Consider the following 18,254-nt stretch of genomic DNA (forward strand, 5'->3'; position numbering starts at 1 on the left):
TTGTGTCTCCTGATGGGTGACTGATAAGTAGACTGAGAATGTGGGGGTCACAACCAGAGTACTGTTCTGTTTAAAGAGAATGCCCTGCATGCAACAATGACAGTCTGACAATGTCTGACCTTTGGAAGGCAACTTTGACACTGAATGTACTTGAGCGCTAGTTTTTGCCTCTTTAATCGCATGCTTACCAATAACAAACTGACTGCCCCCCTGCCTCGAACCCGCCTCTCCCCCACCACCACCAGCATCCCCTCAGAACCAGGCTAGCGAAGGAAAACTCACTCTTCTTCTTCTTCTTCTTCTTCTTCTTCTTCTTCTTCTTCTTCTTCTTCTTCTTCTTCTTCTTCTTCTTCTTCTTCTTCTTCTTCTTCTTCTTCTTCTTCTTCTTCTTCTTCTTCTTCTTCACTCTCGCCATCTCTTGACATTTCCCTGTTGATTTGTTTTGCACCAGAGACTGATCTGCTTAACATCAAAGGAATTGTCGTTTGTGGTTTGCAGAAGCTCTCTCTCTCTCTCTCTCTCTCTCTCTCTCTCTCTCTCTCTCTCTCTCTCTCTCTTCCTCCTCTGCCTGCCCATTACTCTCATCTTTTGGCTCTATCATTTGATCTCTCTCCCCCCTCGCCCCCTCGCCCCCTCAGACCAAAACACCCACAGATTGATTGAACCCCATCAGGGGTCCCGGCCCGAGGCTAGCGCATCACCGAGCATGTCCTGGTGTTAACCGCTGTGGTGTTTTAGTGCTTGCTCCCCCCATTATAATCCCCCAAAAGAGAGGCAGCTTTTTTCAGGAGACGGGCCCGCTGGCACACCCGCTGGCAGGCCCGGGGCGGGGCAGGGCGACAGCCGTCTAAGGGGGCTGGCACAGGCGGCACACGGAGGGCACTGACTGTTGGTGGGTGTCTCCTTCAGGCCTTGAAGGATGAGGATGATGCTGAGACAGGCCTGACCGATACGGAGAAAGAGCCCGAGCCCAAGGAGGAAGAGAAACTGGGCAAATTACAGTTCAGCCTGGATTACAATTTCACTGAGAATACGGTAAGGGTCCGCCTCTGATATCCACTCTCACTGTCGTTGTTATCTGAAACGTCTCTCCTTCGTAAGTATGGTCGCCCCAATCTTCCTCTGTGGTTGGTCCATCGACTCATCAATCCATTTTAAAAAACACTGAGAAAATGTTGCCTACCCAGGTAATGCAGAGCATACTCCTACTGTTCATTTTTGTATCACCACTGTTTATTATTATTGGCTAACTGCAACATGTTAGCCTTAGCTTATCAGCTACACCTCACCAGAGGATTTTTGGGTTTACAGTTTTTTGTAAAATAAGCTATTTCGGCCTTGACGGGAACACAGTCCCCTCTGGAATCCATCTGCTGTATTTTTCCCAATATCAGGGTTTTAAAAAGCAGAGCGACTTGAGGAGCAGATCAACATCCAGATGTTGTGTGACAGATCATAGAGGAGGGTGGAAGGCAGCGTGGAGAGGAAGCTCTGCTGTTCCTCACTGGGGCCCTGCTAACTCCCTGTCATTAACGGAGCTGATGGACAGCCTGAGATTAGCCACTCACACACATCACTGTCTCATCCACATGGCCAGGTGTTTTCAATGGCTCAATGGGATAGAGCATGGTGCTAGCAACACCAGGGTTGTGGGTTCAATTCCCACATGAGCTGAATGTACAGTATGTCTCACTGTCAATGTTGACAGTTCTCTGTGGATTACTTTGGATGAAAGCGTTTGCTAAACCGCCATATTATCCACACGTTCCGAACATTAGAGATTCTCCACATACATCACAACTTTCCCCTGAAAGACCCTCAAGCACTCTGTTTGTCCTTAAATGAAAATGCTTTAGCGATTGTAGTGATGGTAACAGACAGTAATGATGCTAATCATGAGGATAAATAATCACAATATTCACTCACACACTCAGTTGTCATTATCTGACATAGCCATGGTCATTATCATAATATCAGTCAAATGTATTCTGATAAAGAGCCTTATTACCATTTAGCACTAATGCACTAACTGAATACTAATCACGTTACTTATTTTATATATTGCATCCAATATAGCTAGTGCCATTCCCGGTAGTTGTGAAACCATGCTAGTCTGTTCTGTTCTGTGAGACTCTGTGATTACAGTGGTCCAGTAATAATAAGCACTGTGACTCCATAATGGATCCATTATGAATGGATGGCAGTTGTCACTGTGTGTGTGACAGCAACTTGGAGCATTGGGCCCGGCGCTCACTGACAGTACCTAGCTCTGAGGCTGAGAGACAAAGCCAGGGAACCAGGGACTGTTGTCAGTCTGACCCACTTTCAGTTCAGCAGCAGCTACAGCAGAAAGCCACCGAGCCCCCTACTCACTCAGCTCCTGTGTCTTCAGATCAGGTTCACAGAATAGAAGCAATCACGGTGAAAAGACTGCCCTAGTCTGAGGAAGAGTGGCTGGCACAGGTGATTGTTCCACAAGTTGTTTGTTCTCTTGTCCTCTGTTGAGGACGTTGGGGTGGGAGGAGGAGGAGGAGGAGGAGGAGGAGGAGGGGGGGGGGGACAGGAGGGCTAAGCTCTCGTTTTGTTTAAAGGTAATCAGCCCTTCTCAGCTCAGTAGAGCAGGGCCTCTCTCTGAATGGAGGAAAGAGAAAGACCTATATGGCCAAATGTCTCTGCCTGTTTCTGTTAGTTAAGCACCAGTGATGGCTACTGCCCCAGGCCTCGACTAGATTTGTGTTTTGGGGGTCTAATGAGAGCACAGGTTAATAAAGGATTCGGTACCCAGAGTACGGTGGCCGTATCAAGCAGCTCCTCCACAAACGATCCACAAAGGAGCCAGAAAGGGAAACATAATATGCTATTTCCCACTTTCAACATCATATTAATTTCCCTTTTAATGGGTCGAAAGGAGACCCTCTGCATTCATAACAGAAAGTCTACCGTCTACATTATATTAGGTAGGAATAATATCCTTAAAACCACTGTTTTTCCCAATTAACTTTCTCTGTCTCTCCAAATGTACTTCTACCATTGACCTGTGAAAGAGAATACATTCTTAGAGGCTCCAACGAAAACCAAGACAAGACTGGAGGAATATGACAGCTCCTTTCATATCCCCTTGGGGCTTTCGCTTTCTCCTTTGAAGTGTGCAGTGTTTGTGTGGCTTTGTGGAGCCGTGATGGTAGGGAGGGACCAGGGAGGGAGTATCCCATCAGGACGTGCTTCCCAGGGCTTAGTCACAATTGCAGGTGCACGCCGTTCTCCAGCCTCCCGTCAGCGGCCAATATCACGCACACAGGGAAGGGTTACGACCCGGCAGGCCCTCCTCTGTGACAGGACACTGCTCCTCCGTTAAACACACACAGGTTTACAAACCTGGGGAATGTGAAAGAAGCCAGATCAGATGTTCAGTATTGTGATGATCATATCAAAACACAAACACAGATTGGAATAGTACCGTTTAATAATCCAGTTTAGTAGTACCCTTTAATAAAACAATAGAGATGGTTTCACAGCAGAATATCTGATTTGAATTTCCTCTTAAATGTTGTAATAGGTAAAACCTAGTAAGCAAACGGTCTTCGTCACAGACCTCCAGTCCCATCATCCTCTTAGAGATAATGAGGATGAGTCCAGGTGGGTGGAGGCTCACAGTAAATACAGTGTGACAACGTGTAGCAGGACATCTGACACTGCTCCTCTCTGGACGACTGTGGTGAAATCTAATGGACAGCATGTCAGGATTAATAGACACACTTACAGTTGAAGTCGGAAAACTTGTTTTTCAACCATTCCACAAATTTCTTGTTAACAAACTATAGTTTTGGCAAGTCGGTTAGGACATCCACTTTGTGCATGACACAAGTAATATTTCCAACAATTGTTTACAGACAGATTATTTCACTTATAATTCACTGTATCACAATTCCAGTGGGTCAGAAGTTTACATACACTAAGTTGACTGTGCCTTTAAACAGCTTGGAAAATTCCAGAAAACGATGTCATGGCTTTAGAAGCTTCTGATAGGCTAATTGACATCATTTGAGTCAATTGGAGGTGTACCTGTGGATGTATTTCAAGGCCTACCAAACTCAGTGCCTCTTTTCTTGACATCATGGGAAAATCAAAAGAAATCAGCCAAAACCTCAGAAAAAAAATTGTAGACCTCCACAAGTCTGGTTCATCCTTGGGAGCAAATTCCAAACGCCTGAAGGTACCACGTTCATCTGTACAAACAATAGTACGCAAGTATAAACACCATGTGACCACGCAGCCGTCATACCGCTCAGGAAGGAGAGGCGTTCTTTCTCCTAGAGATGAATGTACTTTGGTGCGAAAAGTGCAAATCAATCCCAGAACAACAGCAAAGGACCTTGTGAAGATGCTGGAAGAAACAGGTACAAAAGTATCTATATCCACAGTAAAACGAGTCCTATATCGACATAACCTGAAAGGCCGCTCAGCAAGGAAGAAGCCACTGCTCCAAAACCACCATAAAAAACCCAGACTACGGTTTGCAACTGCACATGGGGACAAAAATCGTACTTTTTGGAGAAATGTCCTTTGGTCTGATGAAAGAAAAATAGAACTGTTTGGCCATAATGACCATCGTTATGTTTGGAGGAAAAAGGGGGTTGCTTGCAAGCCGAAGAACACTATCCCAACCGTGAAGCACAGGGGTGGCAGCATCATGCTGTGGGGGTGCTTTGCTGCAGGAGGGACTGGTGCACTTCACAAAATAGATGGCATCATGAGGAAGGAAAATTATGTGGATATATTGAAGCAACATCTCAAGACATCAGTCAGGAAGTTAAAGCTTGGTCGCAAATGGGTCTTCCAAATGGACAATGACCCCAAGCATACTTCCAAAGTTGTGGCAAAATGGCTTAAGGACAACAAAGTCAAGGTACTGGAGTGGCCATCACAAAGTCCTGACCTCATCCTATAGAAAATGTGTGGTTAGAACTGAAAAAGCGTGTGCGAGCAAGGAGGCCTACAAACCTGACTCACTTACACCAGCTCTGTCAGGAGGAATGGGCCAAAATTCACCCAACTTATTGTGGGAAGCTTGTGGAAGGCTACCCGAAACGTTTGACCCAAGTTAAACAATTTAACCCTCCCGTTGTCCTAGGGTCAAAATGACCCGCCACTGTGTTGAACCAACATTATTTAATTTTTATATTTTTTGGATCATTTGTGAGAAGGAGGCAGTGATACTTTCTTTAAAGTCTCACTGCCTCCTTCTCACAAATGATCCCAAAAATATAAAAATTAAATAAAGTTGGTTCAACACAGTGGCGGGTCATTTTGACCCTAGGACAACGGGAGGGTTAAAGGCAATGCTACCAAATACTAATTGAGTGTATGTAAACGTCTGACCCACTGGGAATATGATGAAAGAAATAAAAGCTTAAATAAATAATTCTCTACTATTATTCTGACATTTCACATTCTTAAAATAAAGTGGTGATCCTAACTGACCTAAAACAGGGAATATTTACTAGGATTAAATGTCAGTAATTGTGAAAAACTGAGTTTAAATGTATTTGGCTAAGGTGTATGTAAACTTCCGACTTCAACTGTACATAGAGATGACTGCTGGTTCACATTTAGAGCTCTGCAGAAATGTTTTTGAACGCTACAATATGATAGTGAGGTCTTTGGTAAGTGACAGGCAGGATAATTGTACAGTCGTGGTCAAACGTTTTGAGAATGACACAAATATTAATTTTCACAAAGTCTGCTGCCTCAGTTTTTATGATGGCAATTTGCATATACTAATCAGATGAATTGCAATTAATTGCAAAGTCCCTCTTTGCCATGAAAATGAACTTAATCCCCAAAAAACATTTCCACTGCATTTCAGCCCTGCCACAAAAGGACCAGCTGACCTCATGTCAGTGATTCTCTCGTTAACACAGGTGAGAGTGTTGATGAGGACAAGGCTGGAGATCACTCTGTCATGCTGATTGAGTTAGAATAACAGACTGGAAGCTTTAAAAGGAGGGTGGTGCTTGAAATCATTGTTCTTCCTCTGTTAACCATGGTTACCTGCAAGGAAACACGTGCCGTCATCATTGCTTCACAGGCAAGGATATTGCTGCTAGTAAGATTGCACCTAAATCAACCATTTATCGGATCATCAAGAACTTCAAGGAGAGAGGTTCAATTGTTGTGAAGAAGGCTTCAGGGCGCCCAAGAAAGTCCAGCAAGCGCCAGGACTGTCTCCTAAAGTTGATTCAGCTGCGGGATCGGGGCACCACCAGCACAGAGCTTGCTCAAGAATGGCAGCAGGCAGGTGTGAGTGCATCTGCACGCAGAGTGAGGCGAAGATTTTTGGAGGATGGCCTGGTGTCAAGAAGGGCAGCGAGGAAGCCACTTCAGACTGATATTCTGCAAAAGGTACAGGGATTGGACTGCTGAGGACTGGGGTAAAGTCATTTTCTCTGATGAATCCCCTTTCCGATTGTTTGTGGCATCCGGAAAAAAGCTTGTCCGGAGAAGACGAGGTGAGCGCTACCATCAGTCCTGTGTCATGCCAACAATAAAGCATCCTGAGACCATTCATGTGTGGGGTTGCTTCTCAGCCAAGGGAGTGGGCTCACTCACAATTTTGCCTAAGAACACAGCCATGAATAAAGAATGGTACCAACACTTCCTCCGAGAGCAACTTCTCCCAACCATCCAAGAACAGTTTGGTCACGAACAATGCCTTTTCCAGCATGATGGAGCACCTTGCCATAAGGCAAAGGTGATAACTAAGTGGCTCGAAGAACAAAACATTTTGGGTCCATGACCAAAACTCCCCAGACCTTAATCCCATTTGAAAACGTGTGGTCAATCCTCAAGAGGTGGGTGGACAAACAAAAACCCACAAATTCTGACAAACTCCAAGCATTGATTATGCAAGAATGGGCTGCCATCAGTCAGGATGTGACCCAGAAGTTAATTGACAACATGCCAGGGCGGATTGCAGAGGTCTTGAAAAAGAAGGGTCAACACTGCAAATATTGACTCTTTGCATAAACTTTATGTAATTGTCAATAAAAGCCTTTGACACTTATGGAATGCTTGTAATTATACTTCAGTATACCATAGTAACATCTGACAAAAATATCTAAAAACACTGAAGCAGCAAACTTTGTGAAGACCAATATTTGTGTCATTCTCAAAACCTTTGACCCCGACTGTACATACAGTGCCTTCAATACTAACCTAAATGACAGAGTGAAAAGAAGGAAGCCTGTACAGAATATAAAATATTCCAAAACATGCATCCTGTTTGCAATAAGGCACTAATGTAAAACTGCAAAAAAATTAACTTTATGTCCTGAATACAAAGAGTTATCTTTAGGGCAAATCCAACACATCACTGAGTACCACTTTTCATATTTTCAAGCATGGTGGTGGCTGCATCATGTTATGGGTATGCTTGTCATCGTCAAGGACTAGGGAGTTTTTTTGGATGAAAAGAAACGGAATTGAGCTAAGCACAGACAAAATCCTAGAGGGAAAACCTGGTTCAGTCTGCTTTCCAACAGACACTGGGAGAAAACTTCAACTTTCAGCAGGACAATAACCTAAAACACAAAACACAAGGCCAAATGTACATTGGAGTTGCTTACCAAGACGACATTGAATGTTCCTGAGTGGCCTAGTTACTGTTTTGACTTAAATCTACTTGAAATCTATGGCAAGACATGAAAATGGCTGTCTAGCAATGATCAACCACTAACTTGACAGCTTGAATAATTAAAAAAAGAATAATGTGCAAATATTGTACAATCCAGGTGTGCAAAGCTCTTAGGACTTACCCCAGAGAGACTCACAGCTGTAATCGCTGCCAAAGGTGATTCTAGCATGTATTCACTCAGGGGAGTGAATACTTATGTAAATGAGATATTTCTGTATTTCATTTTCATACATTTGCAAACTTTAATAAAAACATGTTTTCACTTTGTCATTATGGGGAATTGTGTGTAGATGGGTGAGAGAAAAAAATAATATATTTAATCAATTTTGAAGAACGTACATGTACAGTATCTTAGTTATTCCCTTTGGGTTGCTTTAGCTATATGTTCAAACTACACTAAGTGTACAAATTATTAAGAACACCTGCTCTTTCCATGACATAGACTGACCAGGTGTATCCAGGTGAAAGCTATGATCCCTTATTGATGTTTCGTGCTAAATTCACTTACATCAGTGTAGATGAAGAGGAGGAGACAGGTTAAAGAAGGATATTTAAGCCTTGAGACAATCGAGACATGGATTGTTTATGTGTGCCATTCAGAGGGTGAATGGGCAAGACAAAATATTTAAGTGCCTTTGAACGAGTGTGTCGTTCGTTTTTTATGCTCAACAGTTTCCTGTGTGTATCAAGAATGATCCACCACCCAAAGGACATCCAGTCAACGGCAGGCCAGTGGTCGAAAACGGGTCATTGATGAAAGAGGACAAAGGAGGCTGACATGAATTGTGCAGAGCAACAGACAGGCTACAGTTAGTCAACTGACAGTCAAGTACAACATTGGTGCCCAAAGACCCATAAAATAATGCACAACTCGTCATAACTTGACACGAAATGGGGTATGGCAGCCGACGACCTCACTGCAGTTGCAGTAGGCTAAGGAATGAAAACACTGGACACTGGAGAATTGGAAAATCATTGCCTGGTCTGATGAATCCCGGTTCCTGCTGTTTCACGTGGATGGAGGACTAGGGTATGGGTACATGCATCCATCATGCCACGTGTCAACATTGCAGGCTGGTGGTGGTGGTGTGATGGTGTGGGGTGTATTTTCATGGCACACATTGTGCCCATTGATAAAAGTTGAGCAACATTTGAATGCCACAGGATATCTGAACATCATTGCCAATCAGGTGCATCGCTTCATGGCAGCAGTGTACCATCTGCAAAACATTTTCTGCAGGATAATGCCCCATGCCACAACGCTAGGATTGTATAGGAATGGAGTCCCCTGTAGCTCAGTTGGTAGAGCATGGCAGTTGCAACGCCAGGGTTGTGGGTTCGTTTCCCACGGGGGGCCAGTATGAAAATGTATGCACTCACTAACTGTAAGTCGCTCTGGATAAGAGCATCTGCTCAATGACTAAAATGTAAATTAATGGATCCACGAACATGACAGTGAATTCAGATTACTGCAGTGGCCTGCCCAGTCACCAGATCTCAATCCAATTGAGCATCTGTGGGATGAGATGGAACAAGCTATTCGAGGTAGAGATCCACTACCAGCCAACTTGACACAGCTGTGGAAAGCATTGGAGTCAACATGGGCCAGAATCCCTGTGGAACACTTTCGACACCTTGTAAAGTCCATGCCCCAACAAATTAAGGCTGTTCCTTCATAGAAGCCGCTCCTCTGTAGGGCAAAAGGGGGTGCAACTCAATATCAGGAAGGTGTTCCTAATGTTTTGTACACTGTGTCAGGAGTTGGAATCAAAATTATTTTCCAATCGTTTCGTTCTGAGCAGATCCATAATATTTTGGGTTCCAATCCACTGTTCCGACCAGCAAAATAAAGTTCTGAACCAGTTCGAACCCAACAAAAGTAACAGTTTATATCGTTCCTTTCTCTTCCTTTTCAAACCTCTGAAATCTACTTTTTTTTTTACATTTAGCTCGACATTAAATTACTTCACCAATGGATAGAGCAGCTTGCTATGGAGGGGGCAAGCTATGTGCATGCATTGTAGGGTGCGACATGCGACTGAAATTTTGCGGGTGAGGAGAGTGCTGGGCATCTTGTTGTTCTGACATGCATTATCTGAATTAGGCCCACAGAATTATACCTACGGAGGAGCGGCTTCTATGATGGAACTTTGAACTTCAGAGAGTTGGCTTAACTAGCGTTGGACCAGAGCTAGCCCTTGATCATGACTCTAAGTTCCATTACATTACACATAACGCTGCCTGGAGTTTTCAAGAGCAGAAATAAAATAAAACACTTCTTACCTTTTTGTAGGTAATAAATCCAATGTGAAACCTGATAACTACATTATCCTTAACTAGCACTGAAAAAGTGAATCCATTGTTCTCCAATTAAAAATCTCTCTCCCTAGTTTCTGAATCACGCCTGTAACGTCAGTAGCTACAGTAGACTATGCATGCTTTGAGGGGAGGGGGAGGGGCAGGGGCAGGCAGCCTACACACACACTGGCAAAGATGCTCATCGGGCAGGCAGACACTGGAATACGTTTCTGAGTGACAGTGAAGGCACTGTGTTGCATTTTCTGTCGGACTGGAAAAAATGCCCGGAACGTAAAATAACGTTATTAACCGGTTCCCATGCTTTTAAAATAACGGTTATTTTCCGGAACAGTATAGATCACTTTTGTTCTTGGTTCTGGTTCTGTTCCTTGAAAAATGTCATTATTTTCCGGATTTTGGTTCTGTTCCCTGAACCGGTTCCAACCTCTGCTCAGTGTATATAACAACTTATTTAGTATTACAACAATGTTGTGAGAATGTGATGCATTAGCATGGGTGCATTTTGGCACAATATCACCCCCATCTATGTTCCTTTCATGTTGTGTTCCTGTGCGGTGTACTTGTGCTGTACGTGGACAGTGGGCTGTGTGTTGAGTATTTGCTTTGGCCCCTGTATCGTATCATCACACAGTCATCCCCCACCCCCACCATCATCCTCCCATCATGATCTTCCTACAGCTGGAGTCCCATCACCATCTCCCCTGAGCCTTGCTTTAGCACTCTGATCTGATCTGCGAAAACACGGGTCACAGAATATGATGAGATCCAGCATCCGTTGCTACACTGATCCATGCGTTTTGATGGCAGAGGGTAGCCTTATTTCTCACGCTCCAATAATCCATGCTGGCTGGCTGACTCTGACAACTGCTGGAGAGCTCCATGGCTGAGTGCCCTGGTCCCCCTCCAGATTGCTGGTTGATGGCTGCCTGACAGGAAGTTGATTGACTGACTAGGTGGCCCCAATAGGCGTTGGAGGAAGCAGCTTTGACTGGCAGGTCAATCAGCCTCCCCGGCCCCCCAGCATGGTTAACAATTATCAGCCTGATGTGAGCAGGCCTCTCACTGCTCTGACAGGTCCTGACCTTGACTGCTGGCCGCCTTAATATTGCTTTGACTTAAACCACAGTGGCTTTCACAGGAGCATTACTTTAATATCACCTATGGCCTGCCTCCATGATTTGGAATGTAAAGAGTTACAGATGAGAAGGTATGGATGAGTCCCTTTGAAGGAGATGACCGATGGGCTTCTTTCTCATAAGGAAATCTAAACTATAGGCTATTGACTTCAATTCTGCTGGTGATCGTTTTAAACCCATGCCATGTAGTATCTCTCCATCCTAGTGTTTTGCACCAGTGATGAGACCGGGGTTTATTCCAATTGAACCAAAGCTTGATGCTCGGTTAGAATGTTGGTGGGATGACAGTCATATCAATGCGCTGGAATTGCTGTGGGTAAGACTGTAGTGCTGACTAGCCTCTGTTGTCTCCCCTCCCCCTTCCTCTCCACAGCTCATAGTAGGGATCATCCAGGCAGCGGACCTTCCAGCCATGGACATGGGCGGCACTTCAGACCCCTATGTCAAGGTCTATCTGCTGCCTGACAAGAAGAAGAAGTTTGAGACCAAGGTCCACCGGAAGACCCTCAACCCCACCTTCAACGAGCAGTTCCAATTCAAGGTAGTTATTCAAGGTATAAGAGTAGACTAGACAATACTTCATCCATGCTACTCTCAAAACCTTGGCTTGTGTAGTAGTAGTAGTAGTAGTAGTAGTAGTAGTAGTAGTAGTAGTAGTAGTAGTTGTAGTAGTAGTAGTTGTAGTAGTAGTAGTTGTAGTAGTAGTAGTAGTAGTAGTAGTAGTAAAGGAATAGGACAAATACACAAACCACACATTGCACACAGTAGTTTAAGCAGGTTGTGTTTATTCGTTCTATACTGACAAAGTCATTTGCATCCTGTGGTGTGATCGCTCGGTAAGGTGTGTAGACACGGAGTAGCTGGCCCAGTAACAAGTTGCTGACAGACTGTCTCTTCGTCCACACAGCCTCTGTATGATTAGGATTCACACAGGCAGATGCAACGCTTCATCTCACCTTTTTCTCTCTCTTTTTCTTGTTTTGATTTGGCCTAAATTTGAGCAAACGTTTCTCAGTTTCGGATATGTGATTGTAGCTACAGTATCTCAGCTGTGGAGGAAGAGTTGTGGCATTCACCCAGCAGTAAAAAGAGCACAGGTGTTTGTCTGCAGCAGTTGCCAGATTGGTTAACCAGTAGCATCATTATTTTGGAATTCAGAAAACATGGTAGATCTGTGAACCTTTATTTATCCCACCGGCGCCTACTTGTAATCACAAGTGGCTCCATTATTGAAATGAAGGAGCAAGGAGTATTCTTTGGTCATGGTGATGATAGTGTCAAGGACAAACTTCGGAAGTCTTATCTCTTTTCTAGCCAATCAGGCAGTTTGTCACCGTGTTGTAACACGTCCCGGTGTATAATGAGCTTTGTCTGGAGAACAGCTCAATTGGAGGCAATCAAGAATCAAATCCCAGACACCACCCTTCTCCCCCCCCCCATCCCGTCTTCACCATCCCCTCCACCAGCACCCCTTCCTTCACCCCAGATCTCTGGCAGATAAGAGTGACTACCGCCTGTCCGTCACAGACAGGACTTGAGGAGGAAGGAGAGGAGGAGGAGGGGGTTTGATTGATTTGTAATGCTCTAGACCTAGAACTTCCCCAACTCGAGACGACTCCTCTCTATTAGTTGACAAGCAATACCAGTGCCTGGGAGTAGCAGGACAGATACAGTGCAACCTGCTTTGATGCAGTGTGCCAATCTGGCAGCCATTTTGGAAAGCACCACTATCACCACTATGCTAGTACAGTTGTCAACAATAGACTACTTCGATTTATCCATAGTTTGAGATCAGTAAGTTCCACCAGAAGTCACTTCATTAGAGATAGGTTTCAAGTTCGGTCAAACTCTCTTCTCGTGGTTCTATGCATAATTTCAGTCCTCATGGTTCTCCCCAGGTGCCCTACGTCGAGCTGGGAGGCAAGACGCTGATGATGACGGTGTATGACTTTGACCGCTTCTCCAAGCACGACGCCATCGGAGACGTGAAGCTGCCCATGAACAAGATTGACTTTAGTCACGTGACAGAGGAGTGGCGGGATCTTGTGAGCGCCGAGAAGGAGGAGGTAAATAATAACTCTAAAAGTTCACACATCAGAAACTCCTGATATTTTCTTCCCCAAAGTTACGACAGTTGACTACCAGGATGTGTTAGCACCAAGGTAACAGTTCATTTCTAGAAAATCCACGATCCGGCATTTTTAATGAAACATTTTATTACACAACAATCTTATGACTATGTTAAACATGTTTTACCTGGGATTGAAGAGTGAGTTCAGTGCCATACAGTAGTTGGGGGTATTCCATATCTCTTGGAAAATGTCACTTAGTTATCCCTCCATGCTTCTCATTCTGTTAATAACGTGTGATTTCCCAAGCAGTGGTGCAGGAGATTAAATGTTCAAGGTAAATGTCATGGCGTACAGCATTTAAGCGTGGGTTGCTAGGGGAACCTTGTTTTTAATGGCATGCTTGGTTCATATAAATGTACATTTTCATACCTGTGGTGCCAGAGAGTGGAAGGGCATCTCAATCTGCAGCGTTATTTCAGAACCAGACAAGCTACACCTGATAATTTCACGCAAGGCTGGAGACACTGTCTTAACGCCCTTAAAGTGTTACAGTCGCTCAATTGAGTGGGCTTTCGCTGAAGGACCTTGAAATGTTTTGATTTGATTTGAAAAGGCCACTTTCACCATCGTGAGCACCATTTTAAATACTATATGATTATACAAATGTTGAAATGTGATCATTATGTGAAAACTTTAAGGATAATGTGACACACCAAGCAACTTCTGTGGGTGTATAAGAGACAATAGGGTCAAGAAGAAGTTCCTGTCCTCATTGAAGGTGTGTAACAGTGACTGAAAGGAATGTTTCACACATCAGCCATGCCTCAGTGGCTGCAAATTACACCCAACGAGGTCCTAGCGGCTAGCCAGAGATCCTCTGAACAGCCCAACCACTAGTCTGGTCCCAGATCTGTTTGCCAACTCCTATTTCTCCCCATACATGTACATGTTTGGCACGACCACACTAGACTAAGGGCAAAGTAGGTCCTTCAGAATGGTTCCAATATCCACTCCAAATTGATGGACACATTACCCATATCTATGCAAATATATGCATGCAGGGTATTATTTAAGCAATAAGCAATAAGGCCTGAAGAGGTGTGGTATATGGCCAATATACCACGACTAAGGGCTGTTCTTATGCACGACGCAAAGCGGAGTGCCTGGGCACAGCCCTTAACCGTGGTATATTGGCCATATACCACAAACCCCTGAGGTGCCTTATTGCTATTATAAACTGGTTACACACGTAATTAGAACAGTCATTTTTAACAGTTTTTACTGTTCTAATTACGTGTGTAACCAGTTTATAATAGCAATAAGGCACCTCGGGGGTTTGTGGTATATGGCCAATATTGATTGTGGTATATAGCCGTTTCTGATTGGCTTGAAGGGCATTCTAGAGCATGCATTATTTCCCTATAATGCACGGTATATTAGCACTGTAGAATTCAATGGCTATTTCATTCTTATATGTTCTATGTTTGAGCTGCTTTTGAAAGCAGATGTCGAATTGAAAACATTGTTGAATTCGATTTTCATAATAGTAAGCTAGGACTGATGGTTTGGTTAGCTAAACTAGCGAGTCTGTTTGTTGGGTTACCAAGGCAACTACTGTCGCTATCTAGTAAACTTGCTAGCTACTTCAGTGGATGTTGAACACATTTCTACCTGCAAATGAACAATTTGTATTGGCAAATGTGTGAAATTATAGCCATGGTATGAAAGGGATAATCAACTCAGAGCTCTATGCGCTCTCTGGAAAATAATGCAACTCAATGGAAGGTCAGTTGCACGCCGCTAGCGCGTCGTGGAACACACCTTCCACGTCGTTCATTATTTTCCACAGAGCGCATAGCCCCTCGTTGATTAACCCTTACATATACAGTCGGTCTGTGGTAAAGATAATATGGCGGCATTCTGTTCACATAACTTTAAAATGAGGTCAAACACTGCCAGAATAATAGATGGAATCCAGATGAATTCAGATGGAATCCAATCTTTTTTAAGCGACACATGATCAACATATCAGGGTGTTTCATAATTTGTTTGTTTCCACCGTGTATTCTTCTAGAAATAAAGGTTACTTACAATGGCGTCTGTTGTCGAGAAGAAAAGTGATGCGGTGACAATTGGATTTACCTGCGAACGTGCTTTGAAAAAACACACCCATATTCACTGACCATGCATTTTATTAGCTACAAAATGTTAGACTCATCCTCGTAGGTTGTGTGACAGTGTTAACATAGCGAAAACAACCTCATCCTGGCGGGTCAAACATGCTCTCGGCAGTGGAGGGTCTAGCAGCTCAAAAAACAGTGCTGGCCTTTCTCAGTTATTTATGGATATATTAGACCGTGATGGCTTCATACAAGCATGATTTACAGTGGGGGAAAAAAGTATTTAGTTAGCCACCAATTGTGCAAGTTCTCCCACTTAAAAAGATGAGAGAGGCCTGTAATTTTCATCATATGTACACGTCAACTATGACAGACAAATTGAGAGAGAAAAATTCCAGAAAATCACACTGTAGGATTTTTAATGAATTTATTTGCAAATTATGGTTGAAAATAAGTATTTGGTCACCTACAAACAAGCAAGATTTCTGTCTCTCACAGACCTGTAACTTCTTCTTTAAGAGGCTCCTCTGTCCTCCACTCATTACCTGTATTAATGGCACCTGTTTGAACTTGTTATCAGTATAAAAGACACCTGTCCTCAACCTCAAACAGTCACACTCCAAACTCCACTATGGCCAAGACCAAAGAGCTGTCAAAGGACACCAGAAACAAAATTGTAGACCTGCACCAGGCTGGGAAGACTGAATCTGCAATAGGTAAGCAGCTTGGTTTGAAGAAATCAACTGTGGGAGCAATTATTAGGAAATGGAAGACATACAAGACCACTGATAATCTCCCTCGATCTGGGGCTCCACGCAAGATCTCACCCCGTGGGGTCAAAATGATCACAAGAACGGTGAGCAAAAATCCCAGAACCACACGGGGGGACCTAGTGAATGACCTGCAGAGAGCTGGGACCAAAGTAACAAAGCCTACCATCAGTAACACACTACGCCGCCAGGGACTCAAATCCTGCAGTGCGAGACGTGTCCCCCTGCTTAAGCCAGTACATGTCCAGGCCCGTCTGAAGTTTGCTAGAGTGCATTTGGATGATCCAGAAGAGGATTGGGAGAATGTCATATGGTCAGATGAAACCAAAATATAACTTTTTGGTAAAAACTCAACTCGTCGTGTTTGGAGGACAAAGAATGCTGAGTTGCATCCAAAGAACACCATACCTACTGTGAAGCATGGGGGTGGAAACATCATGCTTTGGGGTTGTTTTTCTGCAAAGGGACCAGGACGACTGATCCGTGTAAAGGAAAGAATGAATGGGGCCATGTATCGTGAGATTTTGAGTGAAAACCTCCTTCCATCAGCAAGGGCATTGAAGATGAAACGTGGCTGGGTCTTTCAGCATGACAATGATCCCAAACACACCGCCCGGGCAACGAAGGAGTGGCTTCGTAAGAAGCATTTCAAGGTCCTGTTGTGGCCTAGCCAGTCTCCAGATCTCAACCCCATAGAAAATCTTTGGAGGGAGTTGAAAGTCCGTGTTGCCCAGCGACTGCCCCAAAACATCATTGCTCTAGAGGAGATCTGCATGGAGGAATGGGCCAAAATACCAGCAACAGTGTGTGAAAACCTTGTGAAGACTTACAGAAAACGTTTGACCTGTGTCATTGCCAACAAAGGGTATATAACAAAGTATTGAGAAACTTTTGTTATTGACCAAATACTTATTTTCAACCATAATTTGCAAATAAATTCATTAAAAATCCTACAATGTGATTTTCTGGATTTTTTTTTCTCATTTTGTCTGTCATAGTTGACGTGTACCTATGATGAAAATTACAGGCCTCTCTCATCTTTTTAAGTGGGAGAACTTGCACAATTGGTGGCTGACTAAATACTTTTTTTCCCCACTGTATATCAGTGTTTTCTTTTCTCAGTCTCTCTGCCCACGCCTCCCCAGGAGGAGTGTGTATTTATGTTGGATGAAGCTGGAACCTCAGTCATTAAAGTGAGAGTCTATTTAGTCCCGTCGGCTCTGGGCTGAGTGTACAGGCCAGGCACAGCTAGATACACTGACTGAGTAATGGCAACCCAGGCTGAGAAGAAACCTGCCCCATATACAACTCACATCTGGCAACCTTATTACAATCTCATCACATATATTTAGTATTAGGGAATAGGTCTTGATTCTAATTTGATGAAAGACCTCTGGTATATAAAGCAATAATCAGTCTTCGGGCCTCCTTGGCCATTGATTTATGATGTGTATTCATAATGGCTGTCTCCAATCATCTGCTGGTTAGACCTGGGACACTTATTGAGCGCCAGACTGTTCTACTTGTTAATATGGGTAATGTCAGAAATATGTATCCCATTTTTAATCTGTTCACTCTGTGATTACCATTATTTATTTATATGTTGATGTGCATGACACAAGGGAATGATTGATGAAGTTCTGGCTCTCAACAGCTATAACCTCAACCAACTACCCCTACAACAGGGGTGCCCCCCAACTACATTCAGCCGCGGCCCGTTTTGTTCTTGAGTGGATGGTCGGGGGGCCCGAATATAATTACAAATAATTTGCTAAATTGACCGCAAGAAGCCCAAACAGATACTGTGTAATATATGACTAAAACATAATCATTTCAAACCTTGATTACATTGGGATATGATCACATTATGCGTATGAATACTTGGGAACAGATCTCCTAAAGTAAAATCACTTGGAGCTGATTTCCTGGTGTTTTGTTACAGTATTTTATATCCCCACCCCCCCCAAAAAAAAGAAATTGCTCAGAAGTAAAATAATGTAATAATAATAATATGCCATTTAGCAGACGCTTTTATCCAAAGCGACTTACAGTCATGTGTGCATACATTTTTACGTATGGGTGGTCCCGGGGATCGAACCCACTACCCTGGCGTTACAAGCGCCATGCTCTACCAATTGAGCTAC

At 43.7% G+C, this 18,254-nt stretch overlaps 1 protein-coding gene across 1 annotated transcript in view; it reads left to right on the plus strand.

Annotated features, from left to right (window-relative positions):
- LOC311129540 (synaptotagmin-1-like) overlaps positions 1-18,254 on the plus strand; it is a gene marked incomplete at both ends in the record, with an annotated part of 62,760 nt that overhangs the window by 14,873 nt on the left and 29,633 nt on the right. The window contains 3 exons of the mRNA XM_084161845.1: positions 910-1,035; positions 11,522-11,689; positions 13,047-13,214. Of these exons, the coding sequence (XP_084017971.1) occupies positions 910-1,035; positions 11,522-11,689; positions 13,047-13,214 (462 nt within the window). The remainder of the gene's footprint in view (positions 1-909; positions 1,036-11,521; positions 11,690-13,046; positions 13,215-18,254) is intronic.

Source organism: Coregonus lavaretus (assembly GCF_964263955.1).
Source record: "Coregonus lavaretus genome assembly, chromosome: 5".
Taxonomy (NCBI): domain Eukaryota; kingdom Metazoa; phylum Chordata; class Actinopteri; order Salmoniformes; family Salmonidae; genus Coregonus; species Coregonus lavaretus.